This window comes from Glandiceps talaboti, chromosome 17, assembly GCF_964340395.1.
Source record: "Glandiceps talaboti chromosome 17, keGlaTala1.1, whole genome shotgun sequence".
Lineage (NCBI taxonomy): Eukaryota > Metazoa > Hemichordata > Enteropneusta > Spengelidae > Glandiceps > Glandiceps talaboti.
The window spans coordinates 21,133,823-21,159,708 of NC_135565.1; the positions used below are offsets into that span (position 1 = coordinate 21,133,823).

At 36.8% G+C, this 25,886-nt stretch overlaps 2 protein-coding genes across 2 annotated transcripts in view; one reads left to right on the plus strand and one right to left on the minus strand.

The window, feature by feature from the left end:
• Nucleotides 1–419: 419 nt before the first annotated feature.
• On the minus strand, nt 420–10,864 carry LOC144448393 (TNF receptor-associated factor 6-like). Its single transcript, XM_078138620.1, has 7 exons — nt 10,770–10,864; nt 9,081–9,120; nt 7,780–8,045; nt 6,795–6,945; nt 6,180–6,341; nt 5,639–5,788; nt 420–2,581 (listed from the first exon to the last, which is right to left on the minus strand). The coding sequence occupies exons 3-7, from the start codon at nt 8,013–8,015 to the stop codon at nt 1,592–1,594; spliced, it is 1,689 nt and encodes a 562-aa protein (XP_077994746.1). The 5' UTR covers nt 8,016–8,045; nt 9,081–9,120; nt 10,770–10,864; the 3' UTR covers nt 420–1,591.
• Nucleotides 10,865–14,315: 3,451 nt separating this feature from the next.
• The window catches only part of LOC144448692 (choline/ethanolamine kinase-like), an 18,478-nt gene continuing 6,907 nt past the window's right edge, over nt 14,316–25,886 (plus strand). Inside the window, exons 1-4 of the mRNA XM_078138980.1 lie at nt 14,316–14,505; nt 23,679–23,916; nt 24,732–24,865; nt 25,623–25,730. Of these exons, the coding sequence (XP_077995106.1) occupies nt 14,393–14,505; nt 23,679–23,916; nt 24,732–24,865; nt 25,623–25,730 (593 nt within the window). The 5' untranslated portion in view covers nt 14,316–14,392. The remainder of the gene's footprint in view (nt 14,506–23,678; nt 23,917–24,731; nt 24,866–25,622; nt 25,731–25,886) is intronic.

Genomic DNA, 25,886 nt, shown 5'->3' on the forward strand with positions numbered 1-25,886 from the left:
CACTCATATAAAAGATGATTGCACATATACATTTAATCCCTTCCCCCACACACTCATACATTTAACCCCCTCCCCCACACACACTTATACATTTACCCCCCTCCCCACCCACCCACCCACCCACCCACACACATACTCATACATTTAAACCCCTACATACAAACTCACATATACATTAAAAACCACAATGCCACACACACACAAACACGCACATATGTACACGTACGCATGCACGCACGCACACACGCACGCACACACACACACACACACACACATTCCACCAACACACACAGACACTGCACCATCAATATAGCACCGGTGTCATTGCCATTAAGTAGAAACATCAAGTCAGTTATTATTTGACACACTAATTCATATTTGTATAGTGTTTGTACTGAACTCTACTTTCCTTGCTAACTCTACAGTCAATATGATTTACAAAATGAGAAAAAAACAGAGTTGTATAACAGCAAAAAGTCTTCAATATTTCATTAATAGTAAGTTATACTTTGAACACTTTCAGCACAGTCAGTGAAGATTAGGTAACTGAAATTAATGTTTCATAAAATCACTTCACAAGAAATTGTAGTTTTTAGAAGTGTGTATGACTACACGAAAAGTCTAATTTATCCAATCTGTGACCAACCTAACCACCATCTCTGTCCAGGGGTAGTACGAGATGCAGTACCACTTTTGACTGTCTACAGCCCTCCAGGGGAGAGATCACCGTGGGTAAATTAAGTCAAAAGTGGAACTTCATCTCATACTCGCCATACTTACACATTCTCTGCTCAAGGCTTACCCTGGACTGTAAGATATGTCGTGACATTTCACCCTCACCTCTAGGGGTTGGCCAATGTGTGAGGGCACCCCGTCACGACATACCTAACAGAAAAGGTTTACCCTGGTGGAAAGACATGGTCAAATATGACTTTTCGTATAGTGTATGTCAAAACAACTTGACTTTTTCAGGTTACTTATTTTAATGTCTGACTACTTGTCAATAGTACTCATTACCTTTTGTTATACTAACTACAAATATTACTACACCATGTTACACTATGCTACAAGAAAGTGTTCCTAACCTGCTCAATAACTTGGTTCTTTTTTATCCAAATAAGGAATAAAGGAGTGTGTCAATGTCCAACTTGTGACCAAATTGTGGTAACCATGACAAAGAATGAATTTAGAACACCCTTAGTTATTGTTAGAGAAATTACAAGGGTAAAGTAAAGAGAGATACTTGTGCATGACTTGAAATAAATACATGCAAATAGCAGTTGGCGGTTTGCCAACAAATACTTTATTTGGCAACATGCCAACATTTCTTTGGCAATATGCCAAAAAATTACCTGACAATTTTCAAAATATGTTGATCTTCATCACCATTGATAGGTTGCTGTCAGATCTACATTAGAACTTTGTACTTGATGTGACTTTGATCTTATCACAGACAATATGCTGCTTTCAAATCTACATAGTACTTGATGTGAGTTGGAAGAAGAAGTCTCGAAGGGAGCAAAATGAAATACATTGTATGTCCTGAGCCAGCTGGGCCTTGTCTTTCATTTGTGGATCAGTGAACCTGTGACTACTGTTGACCATCACTGGATGATGTTGGATAGACAGTGGTTTTGATAATAAGACTGTTGTTCTTGAGGTATGTTCTGCTTTCCAGTTTGACCAATGGAGCAAATTCCATATACCCAAATCCTTTATGGTTTCTGTTTGACGTTGGTCGATGAAATGCTGCCAGGGATGGCTTAGCAACCAGCGTTTCACTCATATGAAGTCTGGTGTCTGGGTTATCACTCTGGTCAAGAATAGAGAGCGTTATTTTGCCAGAAAATGGCCATTCTAATAGGTCATCCCATTCACCCTGCATAAAGTGCACAAACAGTGAAACATACGGCCCATGAGGTGATCCCATTCCGTTTAAATTGATACGCAAACATAGTTTGTATCCATAGTAACCTGTATAAAAACCAGGACTGTGTATAACATTTGTTTCCCCACATTTGGCTTTACGTTGCATATCCGAGTAATTGTCTAATTTCCAGTAATATACACCTTGACTCATTACACTTTCTAGTCTTTGAATCCTATTATTCAATTCCCGAATATCCCGATCTTTATTTGCCACCTTTCCTTGGAGTTCACGTATTTTCTGTTCCTGGATTACACTTTCCCCGTTCTGGTTGCGTAATTTTTCACGTAATGTTTGTATTTCTAGACTGAGAGCTGCTGACTCAGCTGAATAGGATGCCATGGTAGATGGTGGACTTTCCATGAATTCATTTGACCTTTGACCATCACTTCTTGGAACATCCATAGCATATGCACCAGTGTTTCCTGAACTAAATGTAGAATAAGCAGATGGAGGAGGTACATAGGTGCCAGGTGGTTTGTGTAATACTTGTTTTTTGGAACTGGCAGGCCACGATGAATACTGCCATGACTGTGGTGGAAGGTTGGGATCGCCACCCATGCCACCTCTCAGATCTCTAACAACATCCATCACAAGTTTTAGGTGACGCTCTATGTTTTCATGTTGGTGAACCATCAAATCCCTACGTTCCATCTGTAAAAATAAACATATAAGTCTAAGAGAATCTCATCTGTGATATAAACATTGATGAATCAAGCCAAAAAAAAAAATGCTAATGATGTACATATGATCCAACACTATGTAACCTATGTGCTAGATTAGGATAAAACTCCTACACTATATCACCTTTCTGTGATAAAACTCCTACACTATATCACCTTTGTGCTAGGTTAGGATAAAACTCCTACACTATGTCACCTTTGTGCTAGGTTTGGATAAAACTCCTACACTATGTCACCTTTGTGCTAGGTTAGGATAAAACTCCTACACTATGTCACCTTTGTGTTAGGTTAGGATAAAACTCCTACACTATATCACCTTTGTGCTAGGTTAGGATAAAACTCCTACACTATGTCACCTTTGTGCTAGGTTAGGATAAAACTCCTACACTATGTCACCTTTGTGTTAGGTTTGGATAAAACTCCTACACTATGTCACCTTTGTGTTAGGTTAGGATAAAACTCCTACACTATGTCACCTTTGTGCTAGGTTAGGATAAAACTCCTACACTATGTCACCTTTCTGCTAGGTTAGGATAAAACTCCTACACTATGTCACCTTTGTGCTAGGTTAGGATAAAACTCCTACACTATATCACCTTTGTGCTAGGTTAGGATAAAACTCCTACACTATGTCACCTTTGTGCTAGGTTAGGATAAAACTCCTACACTATGTCACCTTTGTGCTAGGTTTGGATAAAACTCCTACACTATGTCACCTTTGTGCTAGGTTAGGATAAAACTCCTACACTATGTCACCTTTGTGCTAGGTTAGGATAAAACTCCTACACTATGTCACCTTTGTGTTAGGTTAGGATAAAACTCCTACACTATATCACCTTTGTGCTAGGTTAGGATAAAACTCCTACACTATGCCACCTTTGTGCTAGGTTAGGATAAAACTCCTACACTATGTAACCATTGTGCTAGGTTAGGATAAAACTCCTACACTAAGTCACCTTTGTGCTAGGTTTGGATAAAACTCCTACACTAAGTCACCATTGTACTAGTTTAGGATAAAACTCCCATACCACGACATAATACTACATAATATTAGACCTCTTTTAGAATATGCAGTTCCAGCTTAGCATGCTGGACTTGCAAATTCTGGCATCCAGCAACTTGGTAAGAACATTCTACTAATGTGACATATGGCCCTTACCTTCTGTTGGCACCTGATAACTTGATAAGGTCATTCTAGTATGTGATATATGGCTCTTACCTTCTTATGGCACCTGATAACTTGATAAGGTCATTCTAGTATGTGATACATGGCTCTTACCTTCTTATGGCACCTGATAACTTGATAAGGTCATTCTAGTAATGTGATACATGGCCCTTACCTTCTTATGGCACCTGATAACTTGATAAGGTCATTCTAGTAATGTGACATATGGCTCTTACCTTCTTATGGCACCTGATAACTTGATAAGGTCATTCTAGTATGTGATACATGGCTCTTACCTTCTTATGGCACCTGATAACTTGATAAGGTCATTCTAGTATGTGATACATGGCCCTTACCTTCTTATGGCACCTGATAACTTGATAAGGTCATTCTACTAATGTGACATATGGCCCTTACCTTCTTATGGCACCTGATAACTTGATAAGGTCATTCTACTAATGTGACATATGGCTCTTACCTTCTTATGGCACCTGATAACTTGATAAGGTCATTCTAGTATGCGATATATGGCTCTTACCTTCTTATGGCACCTGATAACTTGATAAGGTCATTCTAGTATGTGATATATGGCTCTTACCTTCTTATGGCACCTGATAACTTGATAAGGACATTCTAGTAATGTGGTACATGGCTCTTACCTTCTGTTGGCACCTGATAACTTGATAAGGTCATTCTAGTATGTGATATATGGCTCTTACCTTCTTATGGCACCTGATAACTTGATAAGGTCATTCTAGTATGTGATACATGGGTCTTACCTTCTGTTGGCACCTGATAACTTCATAAGGTCATTCTAGTAATGTGATACATGGCTCTTACCTTCTTATGGCACCTGATAACTTGATAAGGTCATTCTAGTATGTGATACATGGCTCTTACCTTCTTATGGCACCTGATAACTTGATAAGGTCATTCTAGTATGTGATACATGGCTCTTACCTTCTTATGGCACCTGATAACTTGATAAGGACATTCTAGTATGTGATACATGGCTCTTACCTTCTTATGGCACCTGATAACTTGATAAGGTCATTCTAGTATGTGATACATGGCTCTTACCTTCTGTTGGCATCCAACAACTTGGTACAGACATTCTAGTAATGTGGTACATGGCTCTTACCTTCTGTTGGCACCTGATAACTTGATAAGGTCATTCTAGTATGTGATACATGGCCCTTACCTTCTTATGGCACCTGATAACTTGATAAGGACATTCTAGTATGTGATACATGGCTCTTACCTTCTTATGGCACCTGATAACTTGATAAGGTCATTCTAGTAATGTGATACATGGCTCTTACCTTCTTATGGCACCTGATAACTTGATAAGGTCATTCTAGTATGTGATACATGGCTCTTACCTTCTGTTGGCACCTGATAACTTGATAAGGTCATTCTAGTAATGTGATACATGGCTCTTACCTTCTTATGGCACCTGATAACTTGATAAGGTCATTCTAGTATGTGATACATGGCTCTTACCTTCTGTTGGCACCTGATAACTTGATAAGGTCATTCTAGTATGTGATACATGGCCCTTACCTTCTGTTGGCACCTGATAACTTGATAAGGACATTCTAGTATGTGATACATGGCTCTTACCTTCTTATGGCACCTGATAACTTGATAAGGTCATTCTAGTATGTGATACATGGCTCTTACCTTCTGTTGGCACCTGATAACTTGATAAGGTCATTCTAGTATGTGATACATGGCCCTTACCTTCTGTTGGCACCTGATAACTTGATAAGGACATTCTAGTATGTGGTACATGGCTCTTACCTTCTGTTGGCATCCAACAACTTGGTACAGACATTCTAGTATGTGGTACATGGCTCTTACCTTCTGTTGGCATCCAACAACTTGGTAAGGACATTCTACTAAAGCACGCAGACATTCGTTCTCCAGATGATGAGGTAACTGTCGTCTTTTTAGTCCAATTTCACAATATTGACACTTTACTGGATACTCAGGACAATCTTTGTCATGAATCTAGATAACAGAAATATAGGAATTTCAAAATGCATATTTAGTTTACATCAAAAAGTGGTTTCTCGGGTACTTCTCAGTAAAAGTCTTGTACTATTTCAGAAACATATATACTGGCCACAAAAAGATACCATGCATGATGAGTAACATTTCCTTTTCAACCCACAAGCTTAAAACTGTCTATACAGTAGATTTTTTTCTGGAAGTGCAATGTTACCGCCCAGTACCAAATTGACAATAACACATTAGCTCCAATGTTTGTGTCTAATCCACGGGGTCAAAGTTTGCAAATTTTGCCAGTATAAAATCACTAATGCTAGTAATTTATGATATCGGTATTGTGGTATTGTATGTTGAAAGCAGTATGTAGACGATATGAACAGATTCTACTTACATGAAATTCATGATATCGGTATTGTTGAAAGCAGTATGGACAAGGTACGTATCTCCTTATACATTCCTTCTGTAAATGGATTTCTATGGAATTCCTCTTAACGTGTTGGCCACAGTTATTGGGACATGGCTGGCATAGATATGGACAGTCCTGCTGATGACTCTGTCATAAACAATTTATCATTGTTAACTTATTAGAATGACTGTAACCCAGCTGTATAATTAGGGACCTGGTAGGATAGGGGTTATAATGTGAAGGACCTTCTCCTATGTGTACCCAAGTCAACCAAGCTGTATAATTAGGGACCTGGTAGGATAGTGATTGCTATTTGAATGCTGTATGATTGCAGATACAGTAAGGATTTCTATGCTCCACTGGGAGTTTCAGGAACTATGAAGGGTCACTGTGCCATTATAGGTCCATGCCAGAAAGTAGTTATACTTATTTACACTTTTAGTACAAAGTGAGAGAACACTAAATATGTTACTATAGTAACCAAATGAATGAAAACAAATACACACTGCAGCTATATAAATGTTTGATTTACATCAATGCTGGCAGGATTGAAGTGTATGTTCTTTCAGACTTTACATATGTAGAATAAGTGTTCCATACCTCTAGCATTCTGAGTTCAAACGTTTGCTGACAACCATGGTTAGGACACAGTACAATTAAACTTAGTATTTCACGCTTGGCAAAATTATCTGGAAAGACTTTGTCTTCTGTAAGTGGTACATTATCTACAGGACATTTAGGACCAGCATCTCTGTGGAAATAAAGACACAAAAGATAAAGGTCACCCAGTGTACTGATACTGTTATTATTTAGTATCAAGTTACTGTTTTTAGATTCCTATATATTCACTATTTCGCTCAGAATAAAGAATCTGGTAAGAGAGAAGGAAAAACTTGATAAATTATACTGTAATAACAGTTTCTTATTGTTGTTTATTTGTGTTGTTGTTGTTTATTTTGTGATCTTGTATATCTTGTTTTTGTTGTTGTTTATCTTGTGTTCTTGTTGTTGTTTATTTTGTCTTAATGTTAAGGTTAATGTATGTGGTAACAGATTGGAGGAAATCTAGTAGAATTCATGAATGAGTTCCTGTAATTATTACTTTTCTGAAAACAAATGTGTAATTTACGATAAACAAATGATCAAAAAGACAAAAGCTTGTACATGTGTATTGTTTGGTCACGAGGAGCTCAGCTCTATTTGGAAGTCATGTATGCCAGAACACTTACGTACAGGAGCATATAATGAAAACTGTGTTTTCCTAGTGTGTTTTCCTAGTGTATTCAAACAAATATCTATATGGCTATAAGCCAGCTCAAATAGTTTTGCATTTTCTCCATTTTGTTGCTGCAAAAACTAACATTTACGCCATCATTTTTTCTCCTAATCTGGGATCCTTTAAATGAAGCGAATCTTGCAAAATGGCTGCCAATTACAAAATGGCAGCCAATTGAGATAAAATATATCTATTCAGGAGTTCAAATAAGTATTACAGTACTAAAGTAAATGAAACACTTCTTTCCATTGAGGCCCTTAACTAGAAGAATGCTACATACACAAGATTATTATTTTTTATAGTAAATACCTTATTGATCTACGAATACACGCCCGGCAAAAACGATGACCACATTCAGTTTGTGTTGGATCACGTAATGCCATCAAACATATTGGACACTCATACTTGGCTTCCAGAGAGGGAAGAAATTCTATATCATATCCCTGAATGGGTTCCTCTAGAGACAGCTGAGATCGGAACTGTGCTTCCATAGTAACAGGCGGTCCAGGCCCTGTTGGCATTCCAGAATCTAGTCTGTCACACATTGTTTACCTTGAATAAGAAAAACTAATAACCTGGAAGAAAACAGACAGAAAACATTTGAAATAAAAGTATTGATATCGAATATACAAAGTGAAGAACAGCATTGACAAAGGTATGCAAATCTAAAAATAATGTACATGTCTCTGTAAAAGACTTACTCCCCGAAAGAAATATTGGCATTGACAAAGAAAGATATATTGGCATTGACAAAGAAAGATATATTAGCATTGACAATTAAAGAAAGCTATATTGGCATGGACAGAGAAGATATTATTGGCATGGACAGAGAAGATATATTGGCATGGACAAAGGAAGAACCATGGACAGAGATAAACATGTTGGCATGGACAGAGAAGATATATTGGCATGGTAGAGAAAGACATATTGGCATGGACAGAGAAGATATATTGGCATGGTCAGAGATAGATATATTGGCATGGACAGAGAAGATATATTGGCATGGACAGAGATAGACATATTGGCATGGACAGAGAAGATATATTGGCATAGTAGAGAAAGATATATTGGCATGGACAGAGATAGACATATTGGCATGGACAGAGAAGATATATTGGCATGGACAGAGATAGACATATTGGCATGGACAGAGAAGATATATTGGCATGGTAGAGAAAGGTATATTGGCATGGACAGAGATAGACATATTGGCATGGACAGAGATAGATATATTGGCATGGTAGAGAAAGATATATTGGCATGGACAGAGATAGACATATTGGCATGGACAGAGAAGATATATTGGCATGGTAGAGAAAGATATATTGGCATGGACAGAGATAGATATATTGGCATGGACAGAGATAGATATATTGGCATGGTCAGAGATAGATATATTGGCATGGACAGAGAAGATATATTGGCATGGACAGAGAAAGATATATTGGCATGGACAGAGAAAGAAATATTGGCATGGACAGAGAAAGAAGACACATGGATGGACACATTAAAGATATCCCTATAGCCTCTCTTGGCTCACTGCTAGTTGAGGTAAAATGCCAAGAACGCTCTGATCTGGTTGAAGTGTACCAAAGTTGAGATATACTTACAATAAACTGTTAGCTATGTCTACATCATACACATCCACTCCTGCAAATATAAATGAACAAAATTTAATAATCTTATTTTCAGCATTTCCAAAGTTTGAAATCTTCCTGTCTGCAACTGAACTAACTGATATACTGTCAAGCATATTGGTTAAGATTATATTTGTGTACAACAGATTCAGCTTCACCACAGATACCAGTCAACACTCTACTGCACACTGCTGTAGGGGTAAACAAATCCACTGGTCCTGGGTCTGGGACTAGCAATTTTTTTGGGCGGACCACACAAATTTTACCTTGTCTGGTCTATTGGACCAGTACCTTACTGTTAATAACTATGTTAAAAAGTCATCTGAATATACAGATTCATAGGTAAGATTTAATGTTTCACATTAGCGGGACACTAGTTTTACTTTTAGCATTTTAGTTTGTGTCTATCTTAACAGTAAATGATGGCTCAAGTACCAGAGTAATAACACATACTACAACTTGTAAACAGTAAGTATAGTAGTCTGTAAGGTATGCCATGACAGGGCACCCTCACACATCGGCCAACCCCTCCAAGAGCGGAGGGTGGTGAGGGTGGAACGTCACGACGTATCTTACAGTCTATAATTACAGGGGCTTTAACTTTTAGCTCTTCAACAACTTAGACTGTATTGTGCATTTGAATTTACTTATAGTCCAAAAAGATTACATCGTTGAATTATATTTATACATTAACTACTACATCAGACCATGGACGAACAGAACCTGTTACAAACAGGGAAAATAAACAAATGTATTGGATTAATAACACTTGGCATAGCATGTTGGAACAGCAGAGACTTGTACTACACTCCACCACTGTATAAGAACAGTTTTGTGGCCACTTTACATTATAGTTTACATTCACAAACAAATTCCAGCCCTCCAACCCCTCAGATGACTTTACATCTACAAGTGCTAATAAAGAAATGGGTTGAAGAAATATCAACTCCTTGCTTTATCTGATGTAAAAATGTAAACAGATGGAATAAGTGAACCTACTACACAACTGAGGCTATATGTACCTATAGCCGGGCCTGTAGGCACACAGACTTGGTCAATGGTGTACTTTGTAACAGTGACAGTTTGATGTGCAATTCTTCAGCAACGAAAACTGTGTTTTCACAGCCATAAATAGTATTGAAAGTAATGGGTAAAGTATTAAAACTGGCTCCTCTCTCTCATTTAACATTTTATGATAACTCAACCACAACTTTTCTTCGTTGTTGTTTATGTGCCCATTACATTACAAGGGCGACTCTATAACCTTTGACCTCTTGGCTACTGATACGTTGTGACTGATCGACTCAAAGTCAAGGTATATATTTTATGTTACTTCCTGCTTAGTCATACACGATATTTCAAGGCACAATTACATTCTCTTGCAATATGGCTACCATGTATTGAACCGACATTATTACTGCTAAAATTATGGTTAGTTATACCAAAAACGACAGTACAATGCCGAAATATGGAATAAGTTTCTTGGAACTAGCGAACCTCTGAAAACACGTTCGGTGCATGCTCAGTCGGCAACAGTGCACACATGTCCATCAGTGATTCTCGGCTAACAATGAATCAACGATGTAGAATTGGGCTGTACCTTTGGCATTTGTTGAAAGCAAACATGTGGTGACTTTCAAGTTGGTTAGAAAAAAAAGTTACCTGGTTGTTTCGATTAGTTTCCGGGAGATCGACAGCCAGTACTGTACAAGGAAATACACAGCCGCTGCAATGAGTATAGTACGGGGACAGTCAGGGGAAACCCCTGGTCACGTGTCATACCACAGAGGGCGCTATAATGAATGCAATATAATCTTTTGCTGCTTGGTGCTAATAATATAAACTAGTAAATATATAAACTAGAGTAATTATGAAAGCCAGTAAGGGGCATTTTGTAAAATAAAAAATAAAAAATAATCTCGTGGGCACGACATAATATCTTGTGCGCACGACTTACTATCTTGAATTTTTTATTTTTTGTTTTACAAAATGTCCCTTACTGGCTTTCGTAAGTAATAACAGTTAAAAAAATAAGGTTTATACGAAATTGTACACTTTAGGTTAGATGTAATGTATAATATGTCCTGTATAGTCTTTCCTGTTGATACACACTGATTTTATGTTATAAAAGTTGTCAGTGCCATAAGTATGTGTAAATGTTTCATAAACATGGCTATCTAATAAAAACAGAACAGTCTTTTGGGGAGAAAGAAAGAGTTAATTTCAAACGTGACTGTTGTGTACACATTATTGCTGGACCGAAGGCTTACCCCTCTCCCACATCCATGAAATACTCTTATCACCACCACCACCACCATCACCACCACCACCACCACCACCACCACTGCAGCCGCCGCCGCCACCACCACCACCACCACCACCATCATCACCACCACCACCACCACCACCACCACCACCACCACCACCACCACCACCACCACCACCACCACCACCACCACCATCACCACCACCACCACCACCACCACCACCACCACCACCACCACCACCACCATCACCACCACCACCACCACCACCACCACCACCACCACCACCACTGCAGCCGCCGCCGCCGCCACCACCACCACCACCACCACCACCACCACCACCACCACCACTGCAGCCGCCGCCGCCACCACCACCACCACCACCACCACCACCACCACCACCACCACCACTGCAGCCGCCGCCGCCACCACCACCACCACCACCATCACCACCACCACCACCACCACCATCACCACCACCACCACCACCACCACCACCACCACCACCACCACCACCACCACCACCACCACCACTGCAGCCGCCGCCGCCACCACCACCACCACCACCATCACCACCACCACCACCACCACCACCACCACCACCATTAATGTCTTTAACGTCATTTTCTCTGTCTCTCATAAACCCATCTAAAATAGAGGTATTTTGAGATTATGAATCTAATCATAAAAATTGGGTCACAATTGAACCAACAGTTTTTATTTCCTGCCGAGATAGAGACATATATAAGGGGTGTGGAACTTTCTCTGATATTTTGGGTCTAAAATAGGGGGGAGGGGGAGGGTTCGGTAAAAATGTAAATGACATTCTTTTAATCACCTCTGGAATCACGATATCAATATTTTTCGAGCTATTAAAAAACAAAAGAATCTACAGTTTGGTCACTAGGAGTGCTATTCGGAAGCAACACAACGCAGTTTAAAGCCACAGTATCATCAGTTACAAGATTTGACAAATTGCCATTTCCTAGTTTCACGGCGACGGCTAAAATCGATGGCATTCTCAACAATTCTGAAGAGATTTGCTTATTTGTTCAAAACGGTATATTAATTAAACTTTTTAGGAACTCATGTATCGATATCCCAGTGCTATATGTGTGTGTTTTATTGACCACTTCATCATAATTCATGTAAATGAATTAATTGCCACGTGGCAACCCAGTATAATCTATGAATGAAGTAACAGTGAAGTGTAATTACGACTTAACAGCATGTATAGAATAGTCATCTAATTCTTTACCATTATTTATAACTAAAACGTTCAAAATAGCTACGGTATTTTATCTCCGGAGCTCCCCCCCCCCTCCAAACTTGAAGTCGATTGTTAGCATATTGGTACTTAGTAATTTTCATTATACCACAGGGCATTCAGGCTAATTAGTTAGTTAGCTCTGAGAAGAACAAAAACAAACAAACAAACAAACAAACACACATAAATAAATAAATAAATAAATAAACAAATAAACAAACAAACAAACAAACAAACAAACAAACAAACAAACAAACAAATAAATAAATAAATAAATAAATAAATAAATAAATAAATAAATAAATAAATAAATAAACAAACTTAAACATTGTTAATCTGTGAAGTTTGTATAAATAAACATGTTTTTCACTCAGTCAAAAATATCATCACGTATTGTTATAATACATAGCAATACTACGATTAGTTGTCATAATAAGACTTTGTCACTCACTAAAGTGTCTATTCGAACTTAAAATGAGTATTACTAATAAACAAAAAAATAAGAAGTAGCCTTGAAACACTCATGGAAAAAACATTTCTGTCGTGGTTTATTTATTTATTTAATTATCTATTTATTTATCTATTTATTGCATCCCTTTTGTATCAGGGACTCACTAAGATTGTTAAGAGCAGCACTAAGAAAAAAAATTAAAATACACATACTACTAAAAAGAGGAGTAAAAACATTTACAGGAACAAACAACAAAATAAACCAAAGTGGGGTAAGAATATTGATAAAATAAAAATAAAAATGTATGCTTCAAATTTTAGTTGTCAGAAAATCTAACGGCTAAACTATTCTATATTAGTTTTAACAAAATCTTTTCTGTTATTGGTTTGACAAGTTTATCTATTTATTTACTTATAGACTCATTGTAGTGTTTCGTATTATCTCCTATAAATAAACATAGTTCTTTCCCTTGTTTAAAATCTTGATATAAGTTCAACTCCTTATTGTTGAGTATTCTGTTCCTTTCATTAAGATCTGTCCATGTGTAGAATGACTTTCACATGTTAAAAGAAAGTGTTCAAATGTCTCATCAGTTTTTCCACAACAAGGACATGTACAATCATCATTATCATTTTCCCATTTTCTCTTTTCATATGCAAGACTGAGAGAATATGATCTCGCCTTAAATTTCAATTGTGACCCTTTAAAATTAGTGAAAGATTTAAGCACAGACTTTCTATGATTTAAGATACTCTTCTGGTTCTAAAGTTGTTTTAAATTTACAGTAATGGGTAAGATTAGATTTTTTTGTCATGTTTTCTTTCCATTTGAGCTCATCCTTTTTGAATATGATATGTTTGATTTTATAAGTTCTGAAAGAGTTTGAATTTGGTCTTTCTCATAAGGTCTATTAATACATTATTTACAGTTTTCGGCCAATTTTAGGACAGTTTCGTGGTGTTTGAAAAAAATGCTGCTGGGTTCAAATTGTTGATTCCCCTCCCTTCGCCCCCCCCCCCCCCCCACCCACCCAATAGTGGTCTGAGATTACAAATGTGACCGTGACGTAGACGTCCTTGTTTGTCCGTGTTCAAAAAAACACAACTGAGCGTACACACCTGGTGTACACAAATGAGTATGTACTTCCGCACGTGTACATGTGACGATGACTAAAGGTCACCGCCACGTCATGTAATGACGTCACTTCCGTAATTGTTAACGAAAACATTATGCATGTGACTGATAAACGTTGCAGAGTACCACTACCAGACAGAACATCACAGTACTCAGATCTGTGCACACCATGAATCAAATTAGTGCCGAGTTCGCGACCAAGGCATATCAATGGTGCCGACAATATTTACGTGGCGTGTGGGCAACGTTGGAAAAACACGAATTCCAGGTGTCAACTCTAAGGTAAGGGCCTAGGAGAGATGGCATTTTTTGAATGAGATGATGTTGAGCACTAGGGCACTGCTCTTGTCGCTTGTCGCGACCATTACGATTTTATTTGGATGAATAAACTCGATTACTAAAATATAAAGAACTCGTCTTGCTTGCAGACAGAGAAGTCGGGACATTTTCCCCGATTTGTACTTTCTCCTTCACTATTATACATGGATATTGTCAGAATCGGGTCCCGTACTCCGCGGTACATGTTCACTTTCACGTGTTATTAGTGGCGTGATGTAGCTATTTATATATATTATCATGTATATGACATTCTATACACATCTCCTATAGGGTTACATTGTTGCAGTTTGTATCAGCACGTTGAATGAGATGAAAATATTAGTGCAGGGGCATATGGGTTTTCGTGTGAAATGCATGTTAATTTTATGAAATATATATGGTTACGTTCATTATAGGACCACATATAAAAAAATACATGTTGGCAATTTTTAACTTCAAAATTAGTCTGAGGGGGCTAAAATAAAATTTGGCCCCAAGACCCTATGAATCCGTGATTATAGTCAACTTCCATTGATATGGCCTTAGCAACAGCCAACAATGCCAGTATATTTTGTAAAGATAACAACATTTTTGGTTAGTCAGGCAAAAAAAAAAATCAAAACATGTATGCAAATATGCCTACCAACAAGACCATGTCCACAGCAACAGTCAGAACATTACGTATATTGTACAGATAACAGTAATTGGTAGGTATATGTAAGGGCAGCCTTAATTCTGTTTCTCATGACTCAAATGACCCTAAATGTCTTCAATTAGATGAAAAAAAATTAAATTGACGCCCTCTATGCCATGGTTAGGAAACCCATGAGTGCATATCTGAATGAAAATTATTTGTTTATCGCTGAAATTTGGGCAAATTCAATAAAACAAACAATTCAAATGTTCCTTCTGACTTTACTTGCCATTTCTACGTCATGCAGAATATTAAAATATGATTATGAATTGAAAGTATCACCAACAGGTACTCATAAACTTACTATCTTTAAAAAACATTATTTTTAATTTTTAACAGACTTGCAGACTAATCATTTTAAAGATTTTACAATGGCAAACATACAATTAAGGGCCATATGTGGATAAACATACAAAAATTGGACAGTGTTACATATGCCTGGCCCTAGCAACAAGGCCACACCCATAGCAACTTCCAAATGAGGATATATATTGCAAAGATGGTTAGGCAAGTGGATAAACTATGTATAGGTGTTCATTAGCAGAATGTTTATCCAGTTACCTATCCAACCCTATTGTTATCCTTTGCAATATAAAGTGAATATATCCATCGCCCTTTTGTAATAAAACTTGGCGAATCTCATAAGGTGAACAGATTACACTAACCTAGATCGTGGTGGTGTCTGTGGATGGTAGGCTGGTAGCCTGAATGAGAATGAATGGGTACTCTTAGGTAGGTTTTATTTGAGTAGACGTCGTAACAAGGACAAGTTGACAAAACAACTACTTGAGTGGTAGACCTGATTAATATTTTTTTTCAAAATCATTGCCTGATTTTACTGGCACGAAAGAAGAGATTCAGTTGAGGTTAACTATACGAAAAGTCAAATTTACCCACCTTTACCCAACCTTTACCCTACCTGTGACCCACCTAACTATCATCTCTGTCAAGGGGTAGTACGAGACAAAGTGATACTTTTGACTGTTCACAGCCCCAGGGGAGAGGTCACCGGAGGTGAATTAAGTCAAAAGTGTCACTTCGTCTCATATTCACTACATTTACACATCCTCTGCTAAAGATTTACCCCGGTGGAAAGACATGGTCAAATATGACATTTCGTATAGTGAACTAAACTCTAGTGAAAGTTACAGTGGGTTGAAAATACAGCAAACTCAACTTTTACAGAAGAGGATATGAAAAATGAGTTCCAAAGCTACGTTTTATTTATTGATGTAGTAACTAATGGATATGCAATATCATGTCTGGTACCGCAGAATTTTTCTTTCGACAAGGCATGAAGGAACAGCAATCTAAAGTTTTGCCTTTCTTGAAGGCATTCAGTTTACATCTAATATAAACATATTGTTGATCAATAGCATAGCATCAATTGAATTGTTACTATACAAAGTTATGTATTCGAGTGAATAGACCCAATTATTTTTATTCAAAACTACTCGCGCCATTATGTCGTATGCATTGTCTACGTTTCTACTAGTATAGCTATTTGGGTGGCGTTACATGTCAATTCAAAGGAACAACATGAATAGACGTGTTCTCCGCTGTTACATTTGATTACATTATTTCATCGAAATTCTAAAATAAAACAAGATCAAAGACAATGTAGTATAAAATAAAGATGATAAATTCAGTATCTGAAGAATTTCTTTTATAATATTTCAAAGGAACAATATGAATATATGCATATTTAGTTTAGTTATTCAGCTTGAAGGCACTCTTACATATCTACATTCGATTACGCAACGAACTTCCTCTTGGTCAGTCATGAATAAAGGTTGAAAGTAACAGCAGAGACAGATTCTAATGTACCATCCAACCCCAACCCACCAGAAAATAGTATCTTAAATCAAATTTTATTGCATTGTTAGCTATCATTCCACGTGTTTTAGTACTCAAAGAAAATCTGACATTCAAATCCTCAACGTAAACGTCTCATACACAAATAACCTTCATTGCTGGGAATAAGTAGTCACATGCCAACTTGATGACTAAGCCTATCTCATTTTGACACCATTGCAAAGTGGGAAATTAATAAGCACTCATGAAATGCCTTTAACAACGATTCATTTACTTTTTAATATGATATTTCTACAGAACGTAGAGGAAGAACTGCATACAGAACAAATAACAAAAACGTTCTAAAGTAACTGTCATATTGACTTTTTCCATTGCTCTAGAAAGTATCTCAATTGGTCCAAAGTGGGGGTAAAACATTCTGAATGTTTCTAAAGGTGTTTTACTGAGTGATGTTTCTTTTCTATCTAATATTTGCAAGAGGTCCAATTTATGTAACTTGTATGCTAATATTGAGAGGTAAAATTTCAAATTTTGTGTAGACCTAAACTTGGACTCTATATCCTGTGTAGAATGTACCTGTCCAGGATTCAATACTACATGTGTAGATACGTATTAAAACCAGATGCCAGATCTGAAAAGGAATATTTTTAATGTGTGTATGTACACTTGATAACAAGCCACACCAATACGCCGAAATTGGTCAAAAGGACATATCATTTGGCAAGGGTCGTTCTATGCAATAAATGAATGCCTTTATTTTTTTTACGATGCATGTACCCATGAATGTACATAGGGAAGGAAGCCATTGAGGCTTTTATAGACCCCTTACTGTTCTGAGGTGTTATCAATACACACTATAAAATGATTAATTGATGTAGTCACAATAACCCTTTCTGGTAAAAAATATTTACGTATATCCAATCTGGATTAAAAGAATTGCTAAGTAATTACAATGATTTAATTGGTGTAGTAATAACAATAACCCTTTCTGGTAAACTGTACAGTTCCAAATGTTTACAACATGTCGACTGAAAAAATATTTTGGTATATCCAATCCGGATCTGTCTTTAAATCATTTCAATCTATATCCCCTTGTTGTCGAAGTAGATACTTTGAAAAATACAACTGGATCAAGGAGAATATGTAAATGGAAAAGTTTATACACTTCAAGCAAATCAGCTCTAATTCATCTAGTTTCTAAAGTTGTCAGTTTCAATATGCGTAACTGTCCTCATAATTCAAGCCACCAAGCTGCGGAATCATCCTGGTGAACCGACGCTGCACTTTTTCCAAAAATGCAATATCCCTACTCGTATATATGTGGGGAAGACACTGGGGAAGCATAGTCAAGGTGTGGACTTACTAGTGCTTTAAAAGATAAAAATACCGCCAATGGCGTTGTAGCACAACTGTACAGTTTTAAATGTTTATCCATATGCTAGTCCATGCTAACAATAGGTGTTCATTTGCTGAATAACTATCCAGTTGCCTATCCAACCATGTTGCTATCTTTATGATAAATGCTATCATTTGGCTGTTGCTATGGGCGTGGTCATGTTGTTAGATATATTTGCATACATTTATGTATGTTTTTGTTCACTTGTGTATGAATTCCTGATATTGTCTTTGCAATACACGTGATCATTTGGCTGTTGCTATGGGCATGGTCTTGTTGCTAGGCAAATTTAAATACATTTTTTGAATGTTTATTCAATTGTCTATTAAACCCCATTGTTATCTTTGTGAAATACACCACCGTTTGGCTGTTGCTATGGGCGTGGTCATGGTTACTAGGGTATTTGCATACATTTTTTGAATGTTTATTCATTTGTCTATTAAACCCTGTTGTTATCTTTGTGAAATACACCACCGTTTGGCTGTTGCCATGGGCGTGGTCATGGTTACTAGGGTATTTGTATACATTTTTTGAATTTTTATTCATTTGTCTTTCTATTCCTGTTGTTATCTTTGCAAAATATGTGATTATTTGGCTGTTGCTATGGGTGTGGTCTTGTTGCTATGCAAATTTACATACATTTTTTGAATGTTTATTCAATTGTCTATTAAACCCTGTTGTTATCTTTGTGAAATACACCACCGTTTGGCTGTTGCCATGGGCGTGGTCATGGTTACTAGGGTATTTGTATACATTTTTTGAATTTTTATTCATTTGTCTTTCTATTCCTGTTATCTTTGCAAAATACGTGATTATTTGGCTGTTGCTATGGGTGTGGTCTTGTTGCTATGCAAATTTACATACATTTTTTGAATGTTTATTCAATTGTCTATTAAACCCTGTTGTTATCTTTGTGAAATACACCACTGTTTGGCTGTTGCTATGGGCGTGGTCATGGTTGCTAGGGTATTTGCACACATTTTTTTAATGTTTACTCACTTGCCTACCAGATGATGTTGTTATTTGACCAAAATATACTGCCATTTGGTTGTTGCTAAAGGGCGTGGTCATGGTCGCTAGGGCCAATTTGGTCAAAATATTTTGAAGAAAATCTGCAGAATAACAGTTTCAGAAACATCTCGCCAAGTTTCAGGCTCATTGACCAAGTACTTTTTGAGATATAAGTTTTTGACCAAAAATGAACATTCTTACACCTAATTTGCATATCACTCATGGAATCATTGTATGCTTAATATATCTTCGTCCATACATCCCTAGATGCATCCCCATCAAATTTCAGCCCAATCTGCTCAGTAGTTTTGGAATTATAGATTTTTAACCAAAAAGACACATTTTTAGCCCTAATTTGCATATCACTGATGGAATCATCATGTCATGAACAAATCTTACTTTACACCCCCTAAAGAATCTTCCCACAAAATTTTGCACCAATCTGCCCAGTAGTTTCTGAGTTTAAGTTTTTTGACCAAAAATCACATTTTTTGACCCAAATCACACACCTGTGATGCGATCATTTTGATTTGAACAATTTCCCGACTAGACACCCAAGGTAATGGACCCACCAAATATCATGGCAATCGGTTCAGCAGTTTTTGACTTTAAGTTGTTTACACACACACACACACACACACACACACAGACAGACAGACAGACAGACGCCGGGCGATCCAATGATCACCCTCGTGCTGCAATCATTTTCATTTCAAACTTAGTAAAATTTCCACCAAGAAAGAAAGGGCATATTTACCAGTCTTATTTACATAACCTATTGTAATAACTGGATTTAGAATGTGCTTATGAACTTTGCCCAGTGATTATATAACGTTACCTAACACATCCCCTCATGGTGTTCACTGAGAACAAAGAAGATTTTGAAGGAAAATCACATTTTTTGACCCAAATCCCACATCGCTGATGCAATCACTTTCATTTGAACAATTTCCCAACTAGACACCAAAAGTAATATGACCACCAAATATCAAAGAAATCGGTCCAGCAGTTTTTGACTTTAAGTTGTTTACACACATTCACACACACACACACAGACAGACAGACAGACAGACACTTTGCCATGCCTATAGCACTACTGAACATTCAGTTCAGTGGTGCTAAAAACCAACCAGAGTATTCATATCATAGTAACTGAAATAATTCATGGTTGGCATACATTTTTGAAAGAATAGCAATCACCAACATCAAACAATACAGGAAATCAAATAAACTGGAAGCATCATACATAATATGCAAATGATATGCAAATAAAGAAGCCAGAATTTATCATTTTGTGATTAAAATGCAAAATTATACAACAGTTTACAAGTTTATAGTCTACAGGATGCCCATAAGTACATTTATACAAATATAAAGCAATCGTACAGTTCACATATTTTAATTTGCCATCAATATACAGAAAAACCATGATCTTACATCATTTATGAAACTGCTGCAAAAATTACCCTTAATATTGAAATAAAAATTGCCAACATATATTTTTTAATTGCTCAGATGATGGGGAACACAATGAGATATGTTGGCAAAAATTAACATGAATTTCACACGAAACCCAAAAATCTGCCATATGCCCCCGCACTATATTCTTGCACACATGATGAGGCCAATGTGCCGTACAATCATAAAAAAAACCCCAAGATATATTCGCCATCGAGATTGTGTGAGTGTAATATTAAGGCCCATTCGCGCAAATCAGAGTTATTATTTCTACCACTACATTTCGAAATAAGTAGTGTGGGAGGCTCCTTAAGAACGTTGTCGTAAAACAGACCGTGGTTTGCGACGATGAATAAGGCCTTATATTATTATTGTGTGGTTCCGATTACGTGGGGTAGATAGATATTTTACTTTATTTTTTTACAATTTTTTTCATATGTGAGTATCTAGTTCAGGTAGTTATGTTGTCCGTTGTTTTCCATATCATTTTTAACATAAAGTCATTCAAGTCTAGCTTGGTGATAATTGATTAACAGCTGTTGTCATAAATATGTTAACAACACAATGTGACAATATTTCATATGAAATACATACATGTATACAGTGCCATGCCAAGTTCTGGTTATATTTAATATCAAGGCGCCAGGAGTACTTGTATATTTTTGCATGTCATACCTCTCAGTATCAAAGCAATAAACAATTCATGCATATATTCGGAAGAGGTAGCCCATGGGGGTCAGCTATGAAACGGTGATGCGAAGCCCAGGGTTAGTCGAATCTCCACTAAAACTACATCGAGCTGTACGACATTAATACACGTACAATTACTGCAATTTTACTAGCAAATTACAGTCTACCATCTTTGAAACAAGTGAATATATCCATCACCCTTTTGTAATAAAACTTGGCGAATCTCATAAGGTGAACAGATTACACTAACCTGTAGTGGTGATATGTGGATGGTAGGCTGGTAGCCTGAATGAGAATGAATGGGTACTCTTAGGTAGGTTTTATTTGAGTAGACGTGGTAACAAGGACAAAAATAGTTGACAAAACTACTACTTGAGTGGTAGACCTGATTATTTTTTTTCAAAATTATTGTCTAGTATTAATTTGATTTTACTGGCACTAAAGAAGAGTTTCAGTTGAGGTTTACTCTACAAAAAGTGAAATTTACCCACCTTTACCCAACCTTTACCCAACCTTTACCCAACCTGTGACCCACCTAACTACCATCTCTGTCCAGGGGTAGTACGAGACACAGTACCACTTTTGACTGTCTACAACCCCCAGGGGAGAGATGAGGGGAGGGGGTTAAATTAAGTCAAAGCGTCACTTCGTCTTATACTACCCACATTTACACATCCTCTGCTAAAGAATTACCCCGGTGGAAAGACATGTTAAAATACACAGCATATCAATGCATTATATTTTTTCAAAGCAAACATCATATAAATCAACTTTACAATATTTTAAAGCTGTACAAAATATATATATATTTAATCTGGTATTCAGTACTATGGTCACAGTGTCATTGTAAAAATATTTACCATTGTCATAGACTCTAGAAAGCTAATCAAACACAAAAATATGTTTTTAAAAAAAGAAGTAAATAGAAAAGCTAGTCAAACAAGAAAAGATATTTGTAAAAAGGAATTAAGTAAACAATAAAACAGATAAAGTACATGTAAGGTTAAACCACATCAATTATTTGTTATTATTTTTTTTTTGTTCAAAACTCATCAGGATATTTGGAGGAATAGAGGAATTTTGTAAATTGCTATTGTTATTATAGTCCAAACTAGGAAGGGTAACTATAGTCTAACTCAGAGAACAGTAATGTGATAATAGTCCAAACTATAGACCCTCCACCAGGTCTATGTCCAAACTAATATAGAAGGGTGTAACTAAACTGTACAGAGTGCCATTGTTATTCCAGTACAAAGTCCAAATGTACAGTATGGGGTCCGTCAGTACAGTATGTATGCTGTTTTACATAAACATAGTCTAGTCTCTATATCATGTATATGGTATCATTACATACAACAATCCCCACAATCCATCAACTGTGTCTCTTAGTCTGTATCAAGCTGTGCTAGAACTACCTACCAACACAGCAAGTTTCTCTATCTTGATCACAGTGTAATCTTTATTTCCTGATATTTAATTATAAACAATTTGTTGATAAGACCAAGGCTGGCTTGTCACTACACAGATACAATATAATATGACACACATCATGGACACTCACTTCACTCTGACGGTAAACAAAAAACTCTAACATTTTATGTTAAATTAGCAACTACAACAATGTCACACCACAACATTGTAACTTTGTTTCTTAAACCAGATTAGATATCCCAGTGTCCCTATCCTGAAGACTCTACTTAAAACACCACTGGTGAAATTTATACTGATCGTAAACATCAGCGAGTGAAAGGTTACACTGTGATCAATAGAGAAACTTGCTGTTAGTGGTCAATTTTAGCACAGCTTGAGAGAGACTAAGAGATACAGTTGGTCCAACATTGTTGTATGGGGTACTGGTTCCTGTGGTGTTTATACTTTGATAAATTACTGACACTAATTATATTGTGGGTCTTTGTAAGAAACTTGTCTCATTCCTGCTTACCATAGCAGGTAAATGCACCAGTGTTTTTTCATTGGTTGTATCAACTCTATGTCCATTACATTGCTGTCTTCTGCATACATGTTTAAACACGTGTACATGTACATATAACGTCCCATTTCATTACCTTCCAGTGGTACAGGTCTCAGCAACTATTTATTTATCTGTTCTGTATCGTCCAATGTCCGTCGAGACTCGCAACCAACATACAGCTGCCCTGATAAAGTATTACTACGTATCCATGGTGACATGTTAGATACTGCTGATAGTCTAATGGCAGAGACTATTGTCTTCACATTACTAGCTGAAAGAAACATTGCCCCAAAAGTCTATGGTATTTTTAGTGGTGGTCGGTTGGAAGAATATATACCTGTAAGTAGTGTGTGTCAGCTGTGTGTGTGTGTGTGTGTGTGTGTGTGTGTGTGTGTGTGTGTGTGTGTGTGTGTGTGTGTGTGTGTGTGTGTGTGTGTGTGTGTGTGTGTCAGTTATGTGTGTATGTATGTATGTATGTATGTATGTATGTATGTGTGTGTGTGTATGTATGTATGTATGTATGTATGTGTGTGTATGTGTGTATGTATGTATGTATGTATGTATGTATGTATGTATGTATGTGTGTATGTATGTATGTATGTATGTATGTGTATGTATGTGTGTGTATGTATGTATATGTGTGTATGTATGTATGTGTGTATGTATGTATGTATGTATGTATGTGTGTGTGTATGTATGTATGCATGTATGTGTGTATGTATGTATGTATGTATGTATGTATGTATGTATGTATGTATGTATGTATGTATGTGTGTATGTATGTGTGTATGTATGTATGTATATATGTATGTGTGTGTATGTATGTATGTATGTATGTATGTATGTATGTATGTATGTATGTATGTATGTATGTATGTATGTATGTATGTGTGTATGTATGTATGTATGTATGTATGTATGTATGTATGGTGTATTAGTAAGAATATTTTTCACATTAAAAATGCTGTATCATTTACTATTGACAAAAATGGTCTCTATACAACTTCTATACAATTTGAACTTTTCTGTAAAGTTGGAATATCAGTGCTGTAAACATCACTCTAATCCACTCAGACTCTTACAGCTTTTTGAAGTCAGACTATATTATAACTTATAACATACTTAGTTTTACATGTCATTGTGTTTTTTTGCAGTCAAGATGTCTTAAAGTAGAAGAAATGAGAGAGAAAGGAATGAGTGTTGATATCGCAAGCAAACTTGCTAAATTTCACACCATGGAGCTACCATTGCCTAAACAACCTATCTATCTTATGAATACATCACACAGGTTGGTTTTAACTTGCAAATCTTATAATCTTTAAATCATTTTTAACTGTATTCTTAGGAAGTCTTTTTGTGTATCATTCTCCCTCTAATATTAAAACATGATAGAAAAACTCTCCAGGCCTAATACTGCTGTTACAAAGCCCTAGTAAGATATGTCAGAAAGGTAGGTTGTATCTGTGACTGCCCTGAACAAAAACACTGGAAGAGAACCCTGGTAAAATGACTGGGGAATTAATAATGGTAACTTTTACTTACTTACCACCCTTAACTGTTAGTGTTAACAAAAACACTGGTGGGGAACCCTGCTAAAATGACTGGGGAACTCGGGTACATTTTATTTGCTTACCACCCATAACTGTTAACAAAAACACTGGTGGGGAACCCTAGTAAAATGACAGGTCAACTCAGGTAGATTTTACCTACTTACCACCCTTAACAAACACACTGGTGGGGAACCCTAGTAAAATGACAGGTCAACTCAGGTAGATTTTACCTACTTACCACCCTTAACAAACACACTGGTGGGGAACCCTTGTAAAATGAGAGGTCAACTCAGGTAGATTTTACCTACTTACCACCCTTAACAAACACACTGGTGGGGAACCCTTGTAAAATGAGAGGAAACTCAGTAGATTTTACTTACCACCCTTGACAAACACACTGGTGGGGAACCTTTGTAAAATGAGAGGAAACTCAGGTAGATTTGGTATATGTTATCACTAGTACTAATTTTAATAATTGAATACATTTATTTTTAGATGGCTTCATAAAGTGGTTAATGACATATCATTCAACAACCCAGAACAGGAGCGAAAATTCCAGAGACTTCTGTCGTTCTCATTAACAGAAGAGATTCAGTTTGTAGAGTAAGTTTATGTATTTGATTATCTACTAATCAGTGCTTCAGACTGTAGACATTAACATAACACATAGCAACCATAACCAGGCCTATAGCAACGACAGACTCAGTTTGATCATCTACTGCTCAAAATATTGTACAACCCATAACACCAAAGTAAAGC

Bases quoted from the DNA above. Each gene is read 5' to 3' on its own strand.
- LOC144448393 (XM_078138620.1), bottom strand. From the start codon at position 8,015: ATGTGTGACAGACTAGATTCTGGAATGCCAACAGGGCCTGGACCGCCT. The intron at 5,789-6,179 runs GTAAGTAGAATC...TCTGTTATCTAG, and splicing joins ACCGATATCATGAATTTCAT to ATTCATGACAAAGATTGTCC. The intron at 2,582-5,638 runs GTAAGAGCCATG...TTATTTTTACAG, and splicing joins TTGTTGGATGCCAACAGAAG to ATGGAACGTAGGGATTTGAT.